An 18,195-nucleotide genomic window follows, 5' to 3' on the forward strand; every position below is an offset into this window, starting at 1 on the left:
CCGTGAGTAAGGGTTTCACTGTTAGTCTACACCTGTTGTTTACGACACGTGACAATTAATATTTGATTTGATTTGAGAGGGCTTACTATGCTGATTTTCTGATGGACTATCGTCACCATCAGGCCTTTGTTTTCTCTCAAATTCATTGTTTGATTGAATTACTTATTGGTTGGGGGGGGTTGCACATTTGGGACTATTCCATTGGTTCCATTGTGCCAGGCAGGCTCAATCGAGCATAGAAAAAATAATTCAATGCTATTTGAACCACGGTCATGATCACCATAGGCTAATTAAAGAAGGGACCGGGCTGATCTCCTGTGGCCCCTCTCCCTACCCAGCACCAGCACCACCCACCCAGTAAACGTTTATAGCTCTCTGGCCCCAGATTGCATCTCAGATTTGAAGGATTGGCCCCCTGTTGACTCACAGCTTGATGGTGACTGCCTGGCTCTCTGTGTTTGCTGTGTCTCAATTTCTCTAGCACTTTCTTTCTCTCGGTATCTGACACCACATCAACCAACGCCAAGGTAGCTAGCGACACACCAAAGGAAAATGGCTTTATTTCAGTGATCACTATTTTTTTCCCCCTTGATTTTACTAGGCAAGTCAGTTAAGAACAAATCTTATTTTCAATGACTGCCTTTGGTGAAAATAAGAATTTGTTCTTAACTGACTTGCCTAGTAAAATAAAGGAAAAAAATTGTGATCACTGAAATAAAGCCATTTTTCCTTTGGTGTGTCGCTAGCTACCATGGCGTTGGTTGATGTGGTGTCGGATACTGAGAGAAGAAAAGTGCTAGAGAAATTGAGTGGGTTAACTGCCTTGTTCAGGGGCAGAACAACATATTTGTACCTTGTCAGCTTGGTGATTTGAACTTGCAACCTTTCGGGTTACTAGTCCAACGCTCTAACCACTAGGCTACCCTGCCACCTCAACTATATTGCTGATACATTGTGAATGCATTTACGAGAGCCCTTAATATGTACTCTTTACTGTTTTTAAGTCTAATGAATGAGTATGCTTTTTCATTTTCTGAATGGAAAGACAGAAAATGGATCTCACATCCCATGCAGCCAATCCATTCATGTTCTACTATTGGCTTGTAAATATAGACTCATAAATAATATGTGGTCAATCATCCACTGTAGGTGAGAAGTAGGCACAGCAGGGAACCCTCCATACATACAGTAAGTCCTTGTTCCTTCAACACTTTATTGTTTGTTGATGGGAGCAGTTGTCATAGTCGTGCAATAACAAAAGCCTGACTATTAGTGTGTTTTCTCTGGACAGGAACCTGGTGGGTAATTTTCCATTAAATTACAGCCATGTGTGGGATCCTGCGCTGATCACTCTCCCCCCACCTACCGCCCTCCTCCTGTTCCCTCCATCACACAGTCACACTACCGACACACATTCACACACTCATGGGTGAGCTAGGTGGATACATGACTACTACCAACACCGTAAATAAAAAGATAACAAATCACAAAGCTATTTTCCTTCTTTCACATGTGAAATGACCTCAACCACTGAGAGAAAATTATGTCATAAAGTTTGTAGTTTTGCACTGTCCACACCCACTTACAATACTCAGACAGGCAACTCAAAAGACAAAAGCCCAAGAGGTTACTGCTGAGTTGTTTGTGGAATGCTGTGGCACATACTTTCCTCTTGGAGCCCAACCCCCACATCCACCTCCCATTCAGTGGTGTGAGACAAATAAGCAGTCATCTTGTTATCTTTGAAGACTCACATCTCTATCTGAAGGCCTGTGTAAATTGCACTTCCTGTGTGGGACTCAGTTCACATCATATTTCACCCAGGTGTTGGAACCATGTCTGCATTTATTAAGTAGTTAACTATGCTATTGATCTAAAATATTCCTTGTATTATGAATGTTTTGTATAACTCTCTGAAACTAGTCTTCCTTAGACCAGTGTTTCCCAAACACGGTCTTCAATGATGTGAAGAACAATACTATTCCACTGAGAAATACAGTGGTTCTATACGCCAAATCCATACTTGAAACTATTTGGAAATCATTTAGAGTTCCCTCCATGCCTCACAACCATGACATAGCACTGTTTCTTTTTTAAATAGACAACATCCGAGCTTCAACTTGTGAAACCTTCTCAAACCCCTTGCCTTCACACCTCAATGTCCTCAATCTCGATTATGAAGTTGGCCAACAAAATAACTAAATAGGCCTACATGTGTTAAGAGAAAGGGAAAAGTTACAAAAATGTGTTTTCTGATCGATTGAAAACAACCTAACACTATGGATCGGTTGATAAAAGCCTTTGCATTTGCTGGATGGCACTTTAAAAAATTTTTTTTTTTACATTTCACCTTTATTTAACCAGGTAGACCAGTTAAGAACATTTACAACTGCGACCTGGCCAAGATAAAGCAAAGCTGTGGGACAAAAACAACCACACAGAGTTACACATGGGATAAACAAACGTACAGTCAATAACATAATAGAACATCTGTATGCAGTGGGTGCAAAAAAGTAAGGAGGTAAGGCAATATATAGGCCATAGTGGCGAAGTAATTCTAATTTAGCAATTAACACTGGAGGGATAGATGTGCAGATGTGCAAGTAGAAATACTGGTGTGCAAAAGAGCAACAAAAAAAAAATGATTGGCTATTTACAGACGGGCTGTGTACAGCTGCATCAATCGGTAAGCCGCTCTGACAGCTGATGCTTGAAGTTATAATAAGGTAGACATAAGTCTCCAACTTCAGTGATTTTTGCAATTCGTTACAGTCATTGGCAGCAGAGAACTGGAAGGAAAGGCGGCCAAAGGAGGTGTTGGCTTTGGGGATGTCCAGTGAAATATACCTACTGGAGCGTGTGCTATGGGTGGGTGTTGCTATGGTGACCAGTGAGCTGAGATAAGGCGGTGTTGCACTATATGTATAGATGGTTACACAATCATGGAGAACACTCTTTCTTCAACATTGCCTGTCCGTTTCATTGAAATCAATTTTTTGCATGGTAACTGTTCCTCTCTCCTTTGTGTGTTCTTAAAGTTAACTCCCCCTAAAAACAATAATTTGGTATTTGTTTCATTAGTCCTTTGGGACTATGTCAACAATGGTCTAATGAAACAAATATCAAAAGATAGTTTTTCCTTTAATGATGTTATTTATGTTTCTTGTGGGAAGGAAGGATTTCAGATGCAACCAAAGAAGGTACACCAAGAAAGGAGAAAATTATCCAAATAAGATCTGGGAAAACACTCAAAACGGCAAGAAGAAAATCTGAAGATCACCTGTGTAGTTTCCGCCACAGCTCCAGGAATCTACACATAACTGGTGAAATGGTCAGAGGATCCTGGTAACTATGGATGTCTCAGTATTACACACAAGGTCACTCCTCAGGAGAATGCTACTTTTCTTCATTTTTCTACACAATAATAAACTGCCATTTGACAGGCAACTTTCTGCATTCAATCACTCATCAAAGTATGTGATTAGAGTGCAGGAACTATGGACAAAAAGAGACAACTTATTTAAAGCAATTTATAAAGCAGGCTCCTAGATTAACATTTTGATTATAAAGTGGGATTTTAAAAATAACACAGATACATCAACAAATTTTTGGGCATACGTCAATAACACCCTATTGTCCCTTAAATAAACACGCTTTATTACAATACAAAATGAAGATGAATTGCAAGTAATGCATTATTTCCTAACATAAGGAAACATAAGAGGAAACATCCTTTACTTGGTTCACCTCTTGATGAAACCGTTTACAGTAACAAAACTGTAATGTGGTCAAAGAATAATCGGTAAAGTCATTTCAGTAGATGTATTTATTTTTGCTCTCATTATTTTGTATATCCTAGTCAAATAAGTACATCAAATATTGAGCTGAAGAAAGTTGTACTTTTCTTATGGTGTTGATGCTTCTGGTGCTTACAGTTGAGAGCAATGCAATGCCTTAGGGATGCATGTTTATTGTTAAATTCATAATGAAATGTTGTATTTTTTGTTAGCGTCCCTTTGGTTCCCACCATTTCAGATTTATGACACTAAAGCCAACAGTTTTGAATTGTTTCATTTGAACGCAACAGAAACAGAGTGTATTCAAGCATAGTTTTCTTATTGGGGCTATAAAGCGTCTAGACAACACTCCCTTCTTTTTCACCTTCAGTCAGTCCCTAAGTAAAATACTTTTGTTTTTCTGGATGTACCTGTATGGACTTTTCTTTGTCTCTCAGTCATCGACAAAGACATTTTTCTTTCTCCCGTTCATCAGACAGTTGTTACAGAAACAGTAAATAACCATAGACTTAGTGAATTTCTATGGTCTCCGTCAAATTAAAATTTCACTCTGATTAACATGTTCTTTACTGTAAATCAACTTTACTATCCTTCAAGGAAAAATGCATGTCTTTGGATGTAAAATGTATCTATTTCTCTCTGCCGTGGCTAAAGTTTGTACGTGTCTTTTGGCCGTTTGATTTGTTGTCATCTTTCTACTGAATGGAATCAATTCCATGTCCATAGTGCATGGAAACCTTGAACACCTCCCACCATACATGACGATATGGAGGGTAATTGGGTGGTCTGAAATCTGGGACAGAGATACTTACTCATGTCCTTACTTATTTAAGCATTTTTGCTTTGAATACCCCCATCCCATTTTATTTTAGAGCAGTCTCCTTTTTTTGAAGATGGCTGACAGTGGAAAGGGGGTTTGAGTAGGTAAAATAGGTTGGCCTATCCTTTTATGAGTTCAGTGGGCAATACATTCTTTACCACCTTGACAATTTACCAGAACTCACATGGTCTAATGACAAAGAGAAATATGTTAATTTTACATCCAAAGCTATGCATTTTTCCTTGAAGGATAATCAAGTTGAATTACAGTAAATCATGTGTAAATCAGAGTGAATCTTGAATTTGAGGGAGACCATAGAAATTTCCAGACAATGGTTATTTGTTGTTGGAAGGAGCTTCAAGGATTGCAGCTCTAACAATGTGTTTGAGTTTTTGAAAGGGGATTGTAGATCACATGTCTTTTTTTACCATCTGGATCACAGGAGGTTGGTGGCACCTTAATTAGGGAGGACGGGCTCGTGGTAATGGCTGGAGCGGAATTAGTGGAATGGTTTCAAACATGGTTTCTATGTGTTTGATACCATTCCATTAGCGCTGTTCCAGATATTATTATGAGCCGTCCTCCCCTCAGCTGCCTGATCTAGATATCCTCTCATTGGATTGTACATACGCTATCTGAATTGTGGCACTGAACTGACATATGGCACACAAACAAAGTATATACTGCTCAAAGACTTCTCCCCAAAATACTGTACATTATAGCATTTTAGTCATCATAGCAGTATGGTTCACCACACCTACAATGATATTACAGTTTCTGGATAGTAGGGGTCTTGACCCTGACTATTATGATGGAAAGTAAGAGTTAATGGACTAATGGGCCAAAGAGTCTGTTGTCTGTCTGTACTCCTCTTGCATGTGATTTAAACCCATTTTAATGATTTGAATAATGATACAAACTATATTTCAGTAACCAGAAATACTTTCCCTAAAGTTATTGGTATTTTTTTATTTTATTTAACCTTTATTTAACTAGGCAAGTCAGTTAAGAACAAATTCTTAACATTGACAACCTACCCCAGCCAAACCCTAACCCCGACAACGCTGTGACAATTGTGCGCCGCCCTATGGGACTCCCAATCACGGGCGTTTGTGATACAGCCTGGAATCGAACCAGGGTCTGTAGTGACGCCTCTAGCACTGAGATGCAGTGCCTTCTTGAACTGCACTGTTGGTTGAGGGCTTGTAAGTAAGCATTTCACGGTAAGGTCTGCACTTGTTGTATTCAGGGCATGTGACAAATAAAGTTTGATTTGATTTTCACTTAGATCGCTGCGCCACTCGGGAGCCCATGGGAGTAATTGGTAAAACAATTTTAAAAATGATAATGTAAATACTTTAATGAATGATCTTAATACATTTTTGGGGGGACATTTTCACAATAATTTTATATTTAGCTCAACTAGATCACATGCAAAGGATAGCGTGCAGGGTTAATGGATCAGAAATAATATATTTGACTGCATGTTGGAAGAAAAGGACAGATTAATATGAACCAACATGTCTGCATGGGAATCATTTTTTATCAAAGGTATTTAAAATGGTTCTACATTATGAAATATACTGTTCTAATGAGTACTCTAAACAAACTTTTGGAGTTGAATGATATTATTATGATTATCCAAGTGACAATATTTCCATAGATAAAGTATGGCAGATAAGGTAGGTTTAGATCTGTCCCTCCTGTAACTCCCTCCCTCCATCACCGTCTATCTACTAGTATCGCATCTCACGCCCCCTTATGGCACTGCTTTTCTCATCAATGGGCCCTATTTGAATAATGTGTAAGCACTTGGACTGGAGCCAATCAGCTGTCAGAGGACCATGATACATCGCAATGCATTATTGATACTAATAATTACGTTGACATGCGCATTTCTACTTGAGGAGCTAATTTTACAACCCGAAGAATTTGTAAAGAAGGGAAGAAAATTGTGTTACTGTTTGTTCCCGATGTTTGCACCATGTCGAGGCGTAAGCAAGCTAAACCACAGCAAATTAATTCCGATGATCCCGGTTCGTCAGAAAAGGGTGAGTTTTTGTACTGATAAAGTACTTTTAGAAAGAGTCGCGCAGGGTAATATTTATACAATGTTGCAAGATATCAACATTCTAATTGGAAAGTGATACATTGTTTCTCCTCGTACGTTGACCTGGCTGGATCATGACCCTTGGAACCGACCACGCTTTTTCATGAATAAACTTACGAGTTTAAGTTTTCAACTGTTTTTGTTTTGTTTGTTGCAAAAATAGGATACATATGAGTTTCTTAACTGCAAACATTTGACCAATTTAATGAATCGATTTCGTTTTTGTCAGTGAACCAGAAGCCCACTCTAAACGACATTGCCTTTTAACTTTTCTTTAAACTTCAGTTGATTTTCCAAAATGTTACCTATGAAATACTAAACAGGAACATCTGGCTGAATATCACTAACGTGACTGTTGTAGGATATGAGTATCTGATTGTTTGGTTGGCTATCTTTTAGAACCAGTTGCACGTCTTATGATTTTTTTAAATATTTTTTTTAACGCAGGCCTAATTTAACTCCATTTAGGGCATTAGATTTTATTGCATGTGGTGTCTGAATAGCCTACTAATATACTTGCTCTGTAGGTAGCTTTACATCATTAGGTAGGTGTATATGGAATATGATGTAGTGTGTTATGTGGCATTTAACAACAACAAAAGTGTCGGACAGTATGAATTGTGACTCGGGAGTAAGCTGACCTGAAAGCAATAAATCCCCCAGTTTAACGCATGACTGTTTTCTTTCCTACATATGTGGAGAGGTGGGGGGATGGACGGACCTGTAGTGGTAGGTTTGTAGGCAAGCAAGGGGTGGGGGTGCGGTTTGTGTTGCTATAGTAATGAACATCACCTTTTATGAAAGATTATCGCCTACTAATGCCACGTACACTTAGACCGATTTGATCAGAGAATAGCTATATGTTCTGTTTGATACAATGTATCAACGTACATTCATTTTAACTGGCAACCCCTGTGTGGTTTCACCTTGTGCCATATTGAACTATAAGACCAGGTGATCTGATAGACTTTATGCGCCACCAAGTGGTCATATGATTCGAGGGACACACGTTGTGAAGTCAATCTTTTCTGATCTTTGTTTTGTTTGATATAATTTCATATCCCGACTTAAATCGAAATAGTTTTTTTTTCTTAACTTGTTTTTCCCTAATTTTGCGGGTTGTTGGGGGTTCATTGCTGCTTGTCATAATCGACCACTTTTGCATAGTGATTGATAAGGTAACGTTCTCCTCCCGCCTACTGTGTTATTATGCACTGCAACATTGGCAACTTCTTTGACAATGAACGGATTCTGAATAGTCTACCTACAATGCCATTTGCAACTTTCACCCTCCCCACTGAGCGATTAGCAAATCCAGCAACAATTGCGTTGGAAGAATGCAGACAGGCGGTCTACACCCCCTCGCCTCCTCCCTTCCCTTCCCCTCCCTCTCAGTCGATACATTAGCATTTGAGTATGCGACTGGTTGTTAAATTGCCTCGGGTGGGCAGACACTTAAAATGATCACTTTAGGATTGATACCGGTTCACGTGTTCCATTTTGCTAGAAGTTGCTCGAATTTACACTGCATGTAAATGAGATGTTGATATGCGGGCGATTTCCCCTGATCTTTTCTGGGTGCGAAAGTTAAAGACAATTCAACTGGTGTGAAGACATTGCTGGGCATACGCATATGTCATTTCTATAGAATTGGTTGTGAATTACATTTAAGTGCCGGTTATGTAGACAAGATTGTTTAATAGTTAACACCTGACCTGCCCCTGTATCAGTGCGTTAGCGATGTCGACGATGAGTGGAACTATGACGTGTCTCTTCTCTGACGCTGAAAACAGATTCTGGAGCAGTTCATACGTTACTAACGATTCTTTCATTATTGTGGCAAATTCGGGCTGGTTATTACAGGCCCATACAATATGGTATGGGTTAACATGTTAGCAATTATACGTTATTATAAGGATTGGCTATATAGGAATGCATTTCAGTTTCTACGTCGAAATTAGTTTCAGTATAGCCAGGTTGCCCCTGTTTTTGTCTCAAGTCAGATGTTGCCCTCTGCTGGGCCAGTTGTGCACTGAGCCCAAATTGCACTAAACCCTCATGTTCGCAATGCATTGACTGAAAATCTGATGAAATGCCTTTCGTGAATGTAGAGCTTTGATTCAAGCTTTGCCCACCAAAAGCAGACTTTCTTTTGTAGATGAGGCCCATTAGTTATTGCAGTATTTGAATGCAACCTTTAGTATATTTAAAATGCATTTGTGTGTGTGACTGAAATTAAAGTACAGTATATAAAAAATTGATTCAATTGAATTTATATGCCGATATCCAGACTTGAAATTATATACAGACTAAGACTTAATTTATATTCAGACTGTAATGAATTTATACTCTGACTTTAGTTGGTTGTTATTTAATGGTTTTAACCTGAGATTTCCTTATTTTCATTACAGGGGTTCTACAAGATGGTCAAACTGAAGAGGTTGGAAATGAGGTGAAGAGGTTTCGAATGGACACAGCGAAGGTCTGCACCAAATGCTGTGCTGAATTTTTCAATGAGGCTGAATTTCTCGAACATCAGAATAATTGCACTAAAAGTCATGAGGCAGTCATTGTGAAAGATGGCGAGGGGAGAGAAGTACCAGAGGAGGTCTCACAAGGAGACTCCCCTGGTGACTTCCAGAATGACCACAGGGACTGCCAGCCCAGAAGTAATTGTCTATCAAAGTCCAATGCAGAGTCTATGGAAAGGATGGATGACGAGGAAGAACCTAAAATAAATGGTGCAGAACAACCACCCAAACAAGACCAGGTAGAGATGTCTGACAGTCCCAGGCCTGAAATTAGTCACCATCAGAGCCAGACCTCATCCAAACTCCAAGATTCGAATGTCACCTTGGAGTCCATGCCTGGCACCAAAGTGGCCGTCACTCAGCATTCATCGAACGTTGGTTTGAACAACCGCAGGTCTGCACAGACGTCCCAGGAGGCCTTGCTAGCCATCCCCATGATCCTGGAACAGCTGGTGGCTCTTCAGCAGCAGCAGATCCAACAGATCCACCTGACTGAGCAGATCCGTATCCAGGTGGCCATGATGGCTCCACAGAGCCTCCACTCGGCCAAAGGGGCAGCAGTTGACCCTCTTAAAGCCCTAGGAGCTCACCTCTCCCAGCAGCTCTCTGCTGCAGCAGCCCTGATCAGTAAGAGGACTAGCCGCCAGAGTCTCTCGATAGAGTCCCTCAAACAGGGCAAACTACCCCAGTCCAACAGCAACCCCACCTCACTGGCTGGAGGACTGGGGCCAATGCCCTCCAAAGCTGATATGTTGAAGGGGCTTCCAGACCTGGCCAACCGCCTACCAGTGTTACTGCCTCAATCACCAGGCTCCAAGGCCTTTCAAAGTCCCTTCACTGGCCTCTCGTTAGGGATGGATCACTCTAAGAAAGTAAAGAGCAAGATCCCAAACATGCCGGAGTCTAAAAATGGGTCTGGGGGTGACAGCATGTACAAGCACAAGTGTAAGTACTGTGGGAAAACCTTTGGGAATGACAGTGGGCTCCAGATCCATTTGCGCTCGCACACTGGAGAAAGACCATTTAAATGTAACATCTGCGGAAACCGCTTTACTACCAAAGGAAACCTTAAAGTGCATTTCCAGAGACACAAGGAGAAGTACCCTCACATCAGGATGAACCCACACCCTGTGCCAGAACACCTTGACAACATTCCCACCAGCAGCGGCATTCCGTATGGCATGTCAATGCCAATTGAAGAATCCAACATGGTGGACATGAAGCCAATGCTTGGCATCCCATCTCCAGGTTTCCACCCATCAGCACTGCAGGGGTTCAAGCCTTCGTTTGAGGGTTTCAGGAGCGACCCGTTCTCCCAAAGACCGGCATCATCAGGAAGTGACGGAGCATCAATTTCCTCAACCGCGTTCAATCACGAAATGGGCTCTGATCAGCACCACCAGGTATCTAATGAGCTAATGGGAGCGTTGCATCACATGAACGGCAAAGACCCTCCCGGTGACCATGAAGGCTCTGAAACGGCCAAATTACAGCAGATGGTGGATGGGCTGGAGAAGAGGACCAATGACCCAAACGAGTGCTACATCTGCCATCGAGTGCTCAGCTGCCAAAGCTCCCTGAAGATGCATTACCGTACACACACAGGTGAGCGGCCCTACAAGTGTAAGATCTGCGGCCGTGCCTTCTCCACCAAGGGCAACCTCAAAGCTCATTACAGTGTCCATCGGGCCAACACGCCCCTCAAGATGCAACACTCCTGCCCCATCTGCCAGAAGAAGTTCACCAATGCTGTGGTTCTCCAGCAGCACATCCGCATGCACATGGGAGGCCAGATCCCCAACACCCCCATGCCAGAGACTCAGTTAGAGGCCTCTGAAGAAATGAACTCCCCTCTGCCCGACGAGAAGTCCGTGGGCTTTGAGAGCATGGAAGACCAATACACAGAGCTTGACTCTCAGGAGAAGCCAAGCAAAACCTCAGATTCTCTCCCACCATCTGTGTCTGAGGAACCGCACCAACCCCATCAGGCCACTCCATCCTCTGTGTTCTCCAGCATAGCGGCACTGGGGAACCACATGAAGAACCTCACCTCATCTCTCAACCTGCAGCGCCAAAGCAGCACCGCTTCAGAGAGCGATGGCGTGCCCCCCAAAGAGTCCACCTCAGCCTCCGAGAGCCTCCGGGAGCAAGAGTACCAGAGCGGCCGCAGCCCCACCGTCTCAGACCCTGTCTCCTTCCACTCCTCATCCCCAGTCAACAGCCATGTGGGAAGCAGCAAGTCAAAGTCCCCCGAGTTAGCCTTCCCTGAGGATTACACTCGGAACAGGCCTAGACCAGACTCTGACAGCGGCTCTCAGGATGCCAGTGAGTCCAATGGCGCTCTGGACCTGACGGCACCCAGCTTCACCCCAAAAACCATAAAAGAAGAGCCTGGCCTGTACTTCACTAATGGAGAGTATGGTAAGTATTTAAACAACTTTGTTTAGAATGTGCAGTATTATAAATAAATGGCATTCTCTTTAGGGTTTTAAGTGTAGGTTGACTAGGGAGTAATCTGGGAGTATTGTTTATTAACTGGAATCTTCTCCTTCTGAACAGCTCCCAGCCATTTGCCTCCTTTCCTGAGGGTGCCCTCCAGTCTGGTCCAATTGGAGATGCAGATTCCCCCAGAGAGCTCCATGGGCATGAGCTCTCTATTTGGCTCCCAGATGCCCCAGGGAGCAGGAGGGCAGCCAAGGGACAGCTCAAGTGCTCCCCGTAGATCCAGCAAGCAGCACCTGTGTAATTCCTGTGGCAAAAACTTCTCCTCTGCCAGTGCCCTGCAGATCCATGAGAGGACCCACACTGGAGAGAAGCCCTTCGGCTGCACCGTCTGTGGCAGGGCCTTCACCACTAGAGGCAACCTCAAGGTAAGGTTCTTTCATAGAAGAGAAATGTTGTAAAAGCCTTAATCTTTCATGAACTCTGTGATCTGGTATGATACTTTTGTAATGTATATGCAACAAAAAGGAGGTATTAAGTAATTTTCTGTAGTAATCCATTCTGGATCATGATTTTATGAACATTGGCACATTTTTTGTATTCTAATATGTATAATTGTTTTAGGTGCATGTTACAACTCACATGTGGAACAGCTCTGTGAGGCGTGGCCAGCGCCTCTCTCTGGACAACCCCATGGCCCTGATGGCCATGCGCTCCGAGTCTGGCAACATAATGCCACCTCCCAAGGAACTGGATCCTCAGCCAATGAACTTCGACCAGTCTCTGTGGAACCAGTATGCTGCTGCTTTCACCAACGGCTTGTCCATGAAGACTAACGAGATCTCTGTGATCCAAAATGGTGGTATGCCTGGTAGCCTGGCCGGTGGTCCTCTGTTCCACTCGACTGGAGGCCTGATGGAAATGGATGGGTCCCACTCTGGCCTGCCTGCCACCATGGCAGAGATGGAGAAGAATGGCTCAGAGAGTGTGGCCAAATCTCAGTTCCCACATTTCATGGAGGAAGGGAAAATTGCAGTGAACTAGTTTTGAAATGGGAGAAGGCAGTTTTATTGGTGTAGCTTAGTTTTTTTTCTTCCATTGATTGTGTGCAGATTTTTGAATGTTCATAGTAGCAATGTTGGCTAAAATTTGCCACTAGGTCCAGGTACAATAAACATGAGCTATTCCAACACTTTTAGGAGATAGTCCTTAACCCTTGCTGAAGATATCTGGTTTTTGCAAAGGCTCAGTAAATTAAATGATGCAGCTCTTCACTAACCTTTCATTTGAACAATTCATCCCTTAACTGTTGTATTTAGTTGAACTAGATATAACTACTATAGTTGTATTTACTGTTTTATGTTTTTTCTCAATATATGCGGGTATTTCTGTGCGTGACCTTTTAGTTTTGTATCCAGAAGTTGAATGTCTGGCTTACCTGAAACTGCTTTGCTTCAGAATGTCTCCCTCCCCGATGGAAGAACCTGTACTTTAAATGATTTTGTCTAGTGTTAGAAAATCTTCAGTTTATGACTGTGTACACCATTGTTTTAGTGCCGATAAACAAGGAGTTATTCTGATTCCTCTGCACAGTACATAACTATTTGGCACTCCTATTGTGTGCAATACATTTTAGGAAGTTTATGTACTGGCCAACAATTTATCCCAATGTTTGAGGGAATCTTTTGGAGATGCTCTGAGGTGGTCTACTGAGAGAGTTCTGTCAGGTGTCATGTACTTTTGTTTGATCCAGATAGGCTTACTGATTTGCTCAGTTGTCCATTTTGGAGGTTGATACTTTTTCCAGATACGTTACATATATTGAGACAGTCATTTCTTTGCCTTTCTCTCTCAAACTGAAAAACCTCATGCCAAGTGCCTAGCTAGAATTGAAATTGTTGCTCTATTGTCTTATTTTTTTTAAGCACCACAAGATTGTAATGGTTACTTTTGACTGATACTGTTTGTCCATGTAGCATATTGTGCTTTTTTTCCCCCCACTCATATTTACACAGATCTGTTCGTTATTGTTTAATTTTTGCTTCCATTAACCTTTGTCGACCAGCAGAGCTTCTGCGTCTTTCGGTGGGTTGTTTTCTGAAGGATATGGGTGTGTTTTAAATGACACGGTATTCCCTAGTGCACTACTTTTGCCCTGGTTGAAGGTAGTGCACCATATGTGTATATGATGCAATTTGGGGGGCAACCATATAAAGCAGAATTCTCTCAATCATACCTGCACTTTAAATTTCTTCACATTTTGTTAAGCTTATAATTTTGATGGCTACATTTCAAAACCATCCAGCTTGACTTTGTTTACCTTGGTGGTCATATTAGAGAGGGCACATCACTGATTTGTCATCTTTTCTTACTTTGAGGACTTGGAAATGTTGACTTCAGAATTTGACTCGATATTCCACTCAATTGCCAACCTTGTTAAGTGACATTTCAATACTTCTCTCCATTGATTGATGAATGTGCAAATCTACTATACATTCTTTTATCAACCGTTGAATCTTAAACTTTTTGTTAATTTATATCACGTGTCATGTCAGAGCGTTTGGGGGTGACTCTACCTCATTTAGATATTTGTTTTTCCTCCACCTACCTTCAAAGGTATATTCGCTCTGATACATTCTGGGTAAGCAAAGATATGCTTTCGTTCCTCATCTACTGAGTTGTAATGAATGTATCACTGGACTCTTTGCACAACTCTGAATGCGCAGATGAACTCTAGAATACTTTTGTACATTCCCCATTAAAATGCATTTACCAAGTTGTGCCTTTGTTTAAAAAAATCTAATCATGTCAGATCTGCTTTGAGGTTGTCTCTACAATTGAAGAATCGTTGAGCCTGTTTAGGCTTGTTTACAATGTAAATGTCTTATGTCCTTTCAGTTTCCTTGTCACCTAAATGTTACTTTCTGGTCTTGTGAAAATAAAAATCAGGGTGACTTTTCCAACTTTGGTTTGCATTCTGTTTTCTGTCCCCATCATGCCATGACTTATTCTGAAAACCACGTGATTTTGCAGTGTTTTAATTTCATTGTATGAAGTTGATCTCTTTAGTTTTGTCTATGAAGAGTTTGTTACAGTCCTGCCAACAAAATGCTCTGTTCTGTCAGGGCATGCATGCACTTTGTGGATAACGTGGGTCTGTTCTTGCTACTTTTCTTTCATTTGCATAGTGCACACCCCTGATTTCCATCTCGTCTCCTTCTGATCACACACTTGGAGTTGGTTTGGTTGCTGATCTCACTTTGTACCAGGAATGAATATTTGCGCCCAAGTCAATTTGCATCCAAATAAATTTACATCTCCATCCAACTAGCAGTCTATTCAAAAATGCCCCCAACAATCTGTTTTTGTGACTGATCAAAGAGCCTAGAGCGGTCGTCGGATGGTTAGTCAAATGAAATTCGCGTAATAGGGTTATCCAACCACTAAAACAATTATCCACCAAAACGGGGCCCATCAGGTGTTGCAGGTATAGACCTAATCTTAAAGTATCCTATTCGAATGTGTCTCTTGAAATGGAGAGCAAGATGGAGCATACATAGGCTACTGGCTTAAAGTTATCTGATCAGTGCATTACTCTGGACAAGCCACTAGGCCTGTTGGAATGAAGAGAAAAAAAGACAAATGTTAAACCCTTGGAGATGTGTATGGTATGGGAAAAAGCCTATAGGTTCATATTTTTAAATACTATGTCATCACACCAATTCTAACCTATTTGATAAAGCTAAATGGAATCGGCTAAGATGGAGAAGAGCCAAGGCACTAGCTGAAGCAAGCACAAAGCAGCCACTGACACACAGAAAAGCTTCCGCCCAGAACGCAGACAGCGAGGTGGACTTCGTCTGGCTTCACCGTCAGCTGGGGCTGCAGGAATGACGGACAATATTGCTTTGCAACCAGTGAGAGACAAAAAAAGACACGACAATAAAAACAGGAATGGGTAAGAACAAAATACGTTGTATACACTGTAAATGTTAAGAACGACGACGTTAGGCTGTTATTTAGCTCGATGGCTGATAACACGAATTGTTTTCAAAACCCACAGACGAATATCTCCATTGTAACCGTATATTCTAAACGTTCAAGATGAAACGAACCTATTTTCTAACAGAACAATTGACGGCTTGTTTAGGGAAATATGTATCATCCATCCTTGTTCGGAGTGCTGTCCGTCCTGTCGATGCTAGTACAATATTAATCGCCTATTGTTAAGTATCCATGGGACTAGATTGGCATATAGACCGATAAAAAAACAACACCCTCCGCATTATGTTTCAAATTAAATTGGGGTAATGTGGCATGGTTGACTGACATTCTTTGTGTCATTGCGTTGAACCAGCCCAAACAGGGCAGGCCTTACTATAAGAATCAGCACTTGTTTAGGGAAGGGTTTCCCAACTCGGGCCTGGGGCACGCCCCTTGCACGTTTCGTTTTTTGCCCAAGCACTACACAGCTGACTCAAATAATCTAAACTTGATGATGAGTTGGTTATTTGAATCAGCTGTGTTGTGCTAAGGCAAAAAAACAAAACATGCACCCATGGGGGGCCCCAGGACCGAGTTTGGGAAACCCTGGTTTAGGGGACAGCAAACCACCATGACTATCTATTGATAGACACATAATATGGATGATGTGACTTATTATTACACAGTGCATTTTATATATAATAATAATATTTCCTGATATTATATGCAATGATAATATTGCCCTCATAAAATTGCACAAATGTTAAAGTAAAACCTAATGCAGGCCACCCAAGTCTAGGCTACACACCTGTCTGGGCAACCCCTATTCACCTCTCATGTACCCATCCTCCCCTCAGGCAGGAAGCATTTCGCTACATCCGCAATAACATCTGCTAAACATGTATGTGACCAAAACAATTCGATTTGAAGAGTCAATCTCAGAGATGGTGCTTGTCAGAGCATTTCAATGTTAAGATTTAAATGAACTGCAAATTAGTTAAGATAAGCAACCATATATACTAAGTATACCAAACATTAGGAACACCTAATACTGAGTAACCCCCCCCCCCCCTTAATGCATTTATTTCAATTGACTGATTTCCTTATGAACTGTAACTCAGTAAAATCATTGAAATTGTTGTGTTAAATTTTTGTTCAGTGTACACAGAGTATACAAAACATTAAGAACACCTTGCTAATATTGAGTGCACCCACCCCCCTTTTGCCCTCAGAACAGCCTCAATTTGTTGGGGCATGGACTCTTCCAGGTGTCAAAAGCGTTCCACAGGAATGCTGGCCCATGTTGCCTCCAATGCTTCCCACAGTTGTGTCAAGTTGTCTGGATGTCCTTTGGGTGGTGGACCATTCTTGATACATATGGGAAACTGTTGAGCGTAGAAAACCCAGCAACGTTGCAGTTCTTGACAAACCGGTGAGCCTGGCACCTATACCGCATTGAAAGGGACTTAAATATTTTGTATTGCCCATTCCATCTCTGAATGGTACACATACACAATCCATGTCTCAAGGCTTAAAAATCATTCTACCCTGTCTCCTCCCCTTCATCAACACTGATTTGAAGTGGATTTAACAAGTGACATCACTAAGGGATCATAGCTTTCACCTGGTCAGTCTGTCATGGAAAGAGCAGGTGTTCTTGTGTGTGTGTGTGTGTGTGTGTGTGTGTGTGTGTGTGTGTGTGTGATATATATACTACTGTTCAAAGGTTTGGGGATCACTTAGAAATGTCCTTGTTTTTTAAATATATATATTTTTTGTCCATTTAAAATAACATCAAACTGATCAGAAATACAGTGTAGACATGGTTAATGTTGTAAATGACTATTGTACCTGGAAACGGCTGATTTTTAATCATATATCTACATAGGCATACAGAGGCCCATTTTGTGGGTTCAATTACAGGCTCAGAATGTCCAGAAACAAAGATCTTTCTTCTGAAATTCGTCAGTCTATGGGAACAGTCTGGGAACAGAAGGCTATTCCATGTGAGAAATTGCCAAGAAACTGAAGATCTCATACAACGCTGTGTACTACTCCTTTGAAGGGAGTAGAAAGGAGCAGCGATCTTCAGTTTCTTTGCAATTTCTCTCATGGAATAGCCTTCATTCCCCTTGACTTTTTCAGGTTTTGTTACATTACAGCCTTATTAGAACAAACACATTAGTAAACCCACTACAATCATGCAAGTACAGTCAGCAGCAAGCAGTTGGTAAGGGTAGGTAACAACACACCAGCCACACTGATCCTCAGCACTGGGGTCCCTCAGGGGTGCATGCTCAGTCCCCTCCTGTACTCCCTATTCACTTATGACTGCACGGCCAGGCACGACTCCAACACCATCATTAAGTTTGCCGATGACACAACAGAGGTATGCCTGATCACAGACAATGACTAGACAGCCAATAGGAAGGAGGTTAATGACCTGACCGGACATCAACCTCTCCCTCAATGTGATCAAGACAAGGAGATGATTGTGGACTACAGGAAAAT

General features: G+C 41.7%; 2 protein-coding genes across 4 annotated transcripts in view; both read left to right on the plus strand.

The window, feature by feature from the left end:
- The first annotated feature begins 6,470 nt into the window (after nt 1–6,470).
- Nucleotides 6,471–14,668, plus strand: LOC112216302 (sal-like protein 4). Its single transcript, XM_024376191.2, has 4 exons — nt 6,471–6,668; nt 9,139–11,679; nt 11,818–12,128; nt 12,325–14,668. Exons 1-4 carry the CDS (start codon nt 6,602–6,604, stop codon nt 12,742–12,744), a joined length of 3,339 nt encoding a protein of 1,112 aa, XP_024231959.1. The 5' UTR covers nt 6,471–6,601; the 3' UTR covers nt 12,745–14,668.
- Nucleotides 14,669–15,095: 427 nt separating this feature from the next.
- The window catches only part of LOC112216303 (probable phospholipid-transporting ATPase IIA), a 43,595-nt gene continuing 40,495 nt past the window's right edge, over nt 15,096–18,195 (plus strand). For 2 of the 3 annotated variants that reach the window (XR_006079109.1, XM_024376192.2), the window contains exon 1: nt 15,097–15,658. Coding sequence is in view for 1 of the 3 variants with exons in the window: in XM_024376192.2 (XP_024231960.1) it covers nt 15,591–15,658 (68 nt within the window). In the remaining 2 variants the exon portion in view is untranslated. Of the gene's footprint in view, nt 15,659–18,195 lie in introns of all 3 variants that reach the window. The other variant, XR_006079108.1, reaches the window with a different exon arrangement.

The sequence above is a fragment of the Oncorhynchus tshawytscha genome, linkage group LG16 (assembly GCF_018296145.1).
Source record: "Oncorhynchus tshawytscha isolate Ot180627B linkage group LG16, Otsh_v2.0, whole genome shotgun sequence".
Lineage (NCBI taxonomy): Eukaryota > Metazoa > Chordata > Actinopteri > Salmoniformes > Salmonidae > Oncorhynchus > Oncorhynchus tshawytscha.

Excerpts from the sequence above, each read along its gene's own strand:
- LOC112216302 (XM_024376191.2), top strand. The coding sequence starts at position 6,602 with ATGTCGAGGCGTAAGCAAGCTAAACCACAGCAAATTAATTCCGATGAT. Across the intron at positions 6,669-9,138 it reads TCCCGGTTCGTCAGAAAAGG|GGGTTCTACAAGATGGTCAA; the intron begins GTGAGTTTTTGT and ends TTTTCATTACAG. Across the intron at positions 11,680-11,817 it reads CTTCACTAATGGAGAGTATG|CTCCCAGCCATTTGCCTCCT; the intron begins GTAAGTATTTAA and ends CCTTCTGAACAG.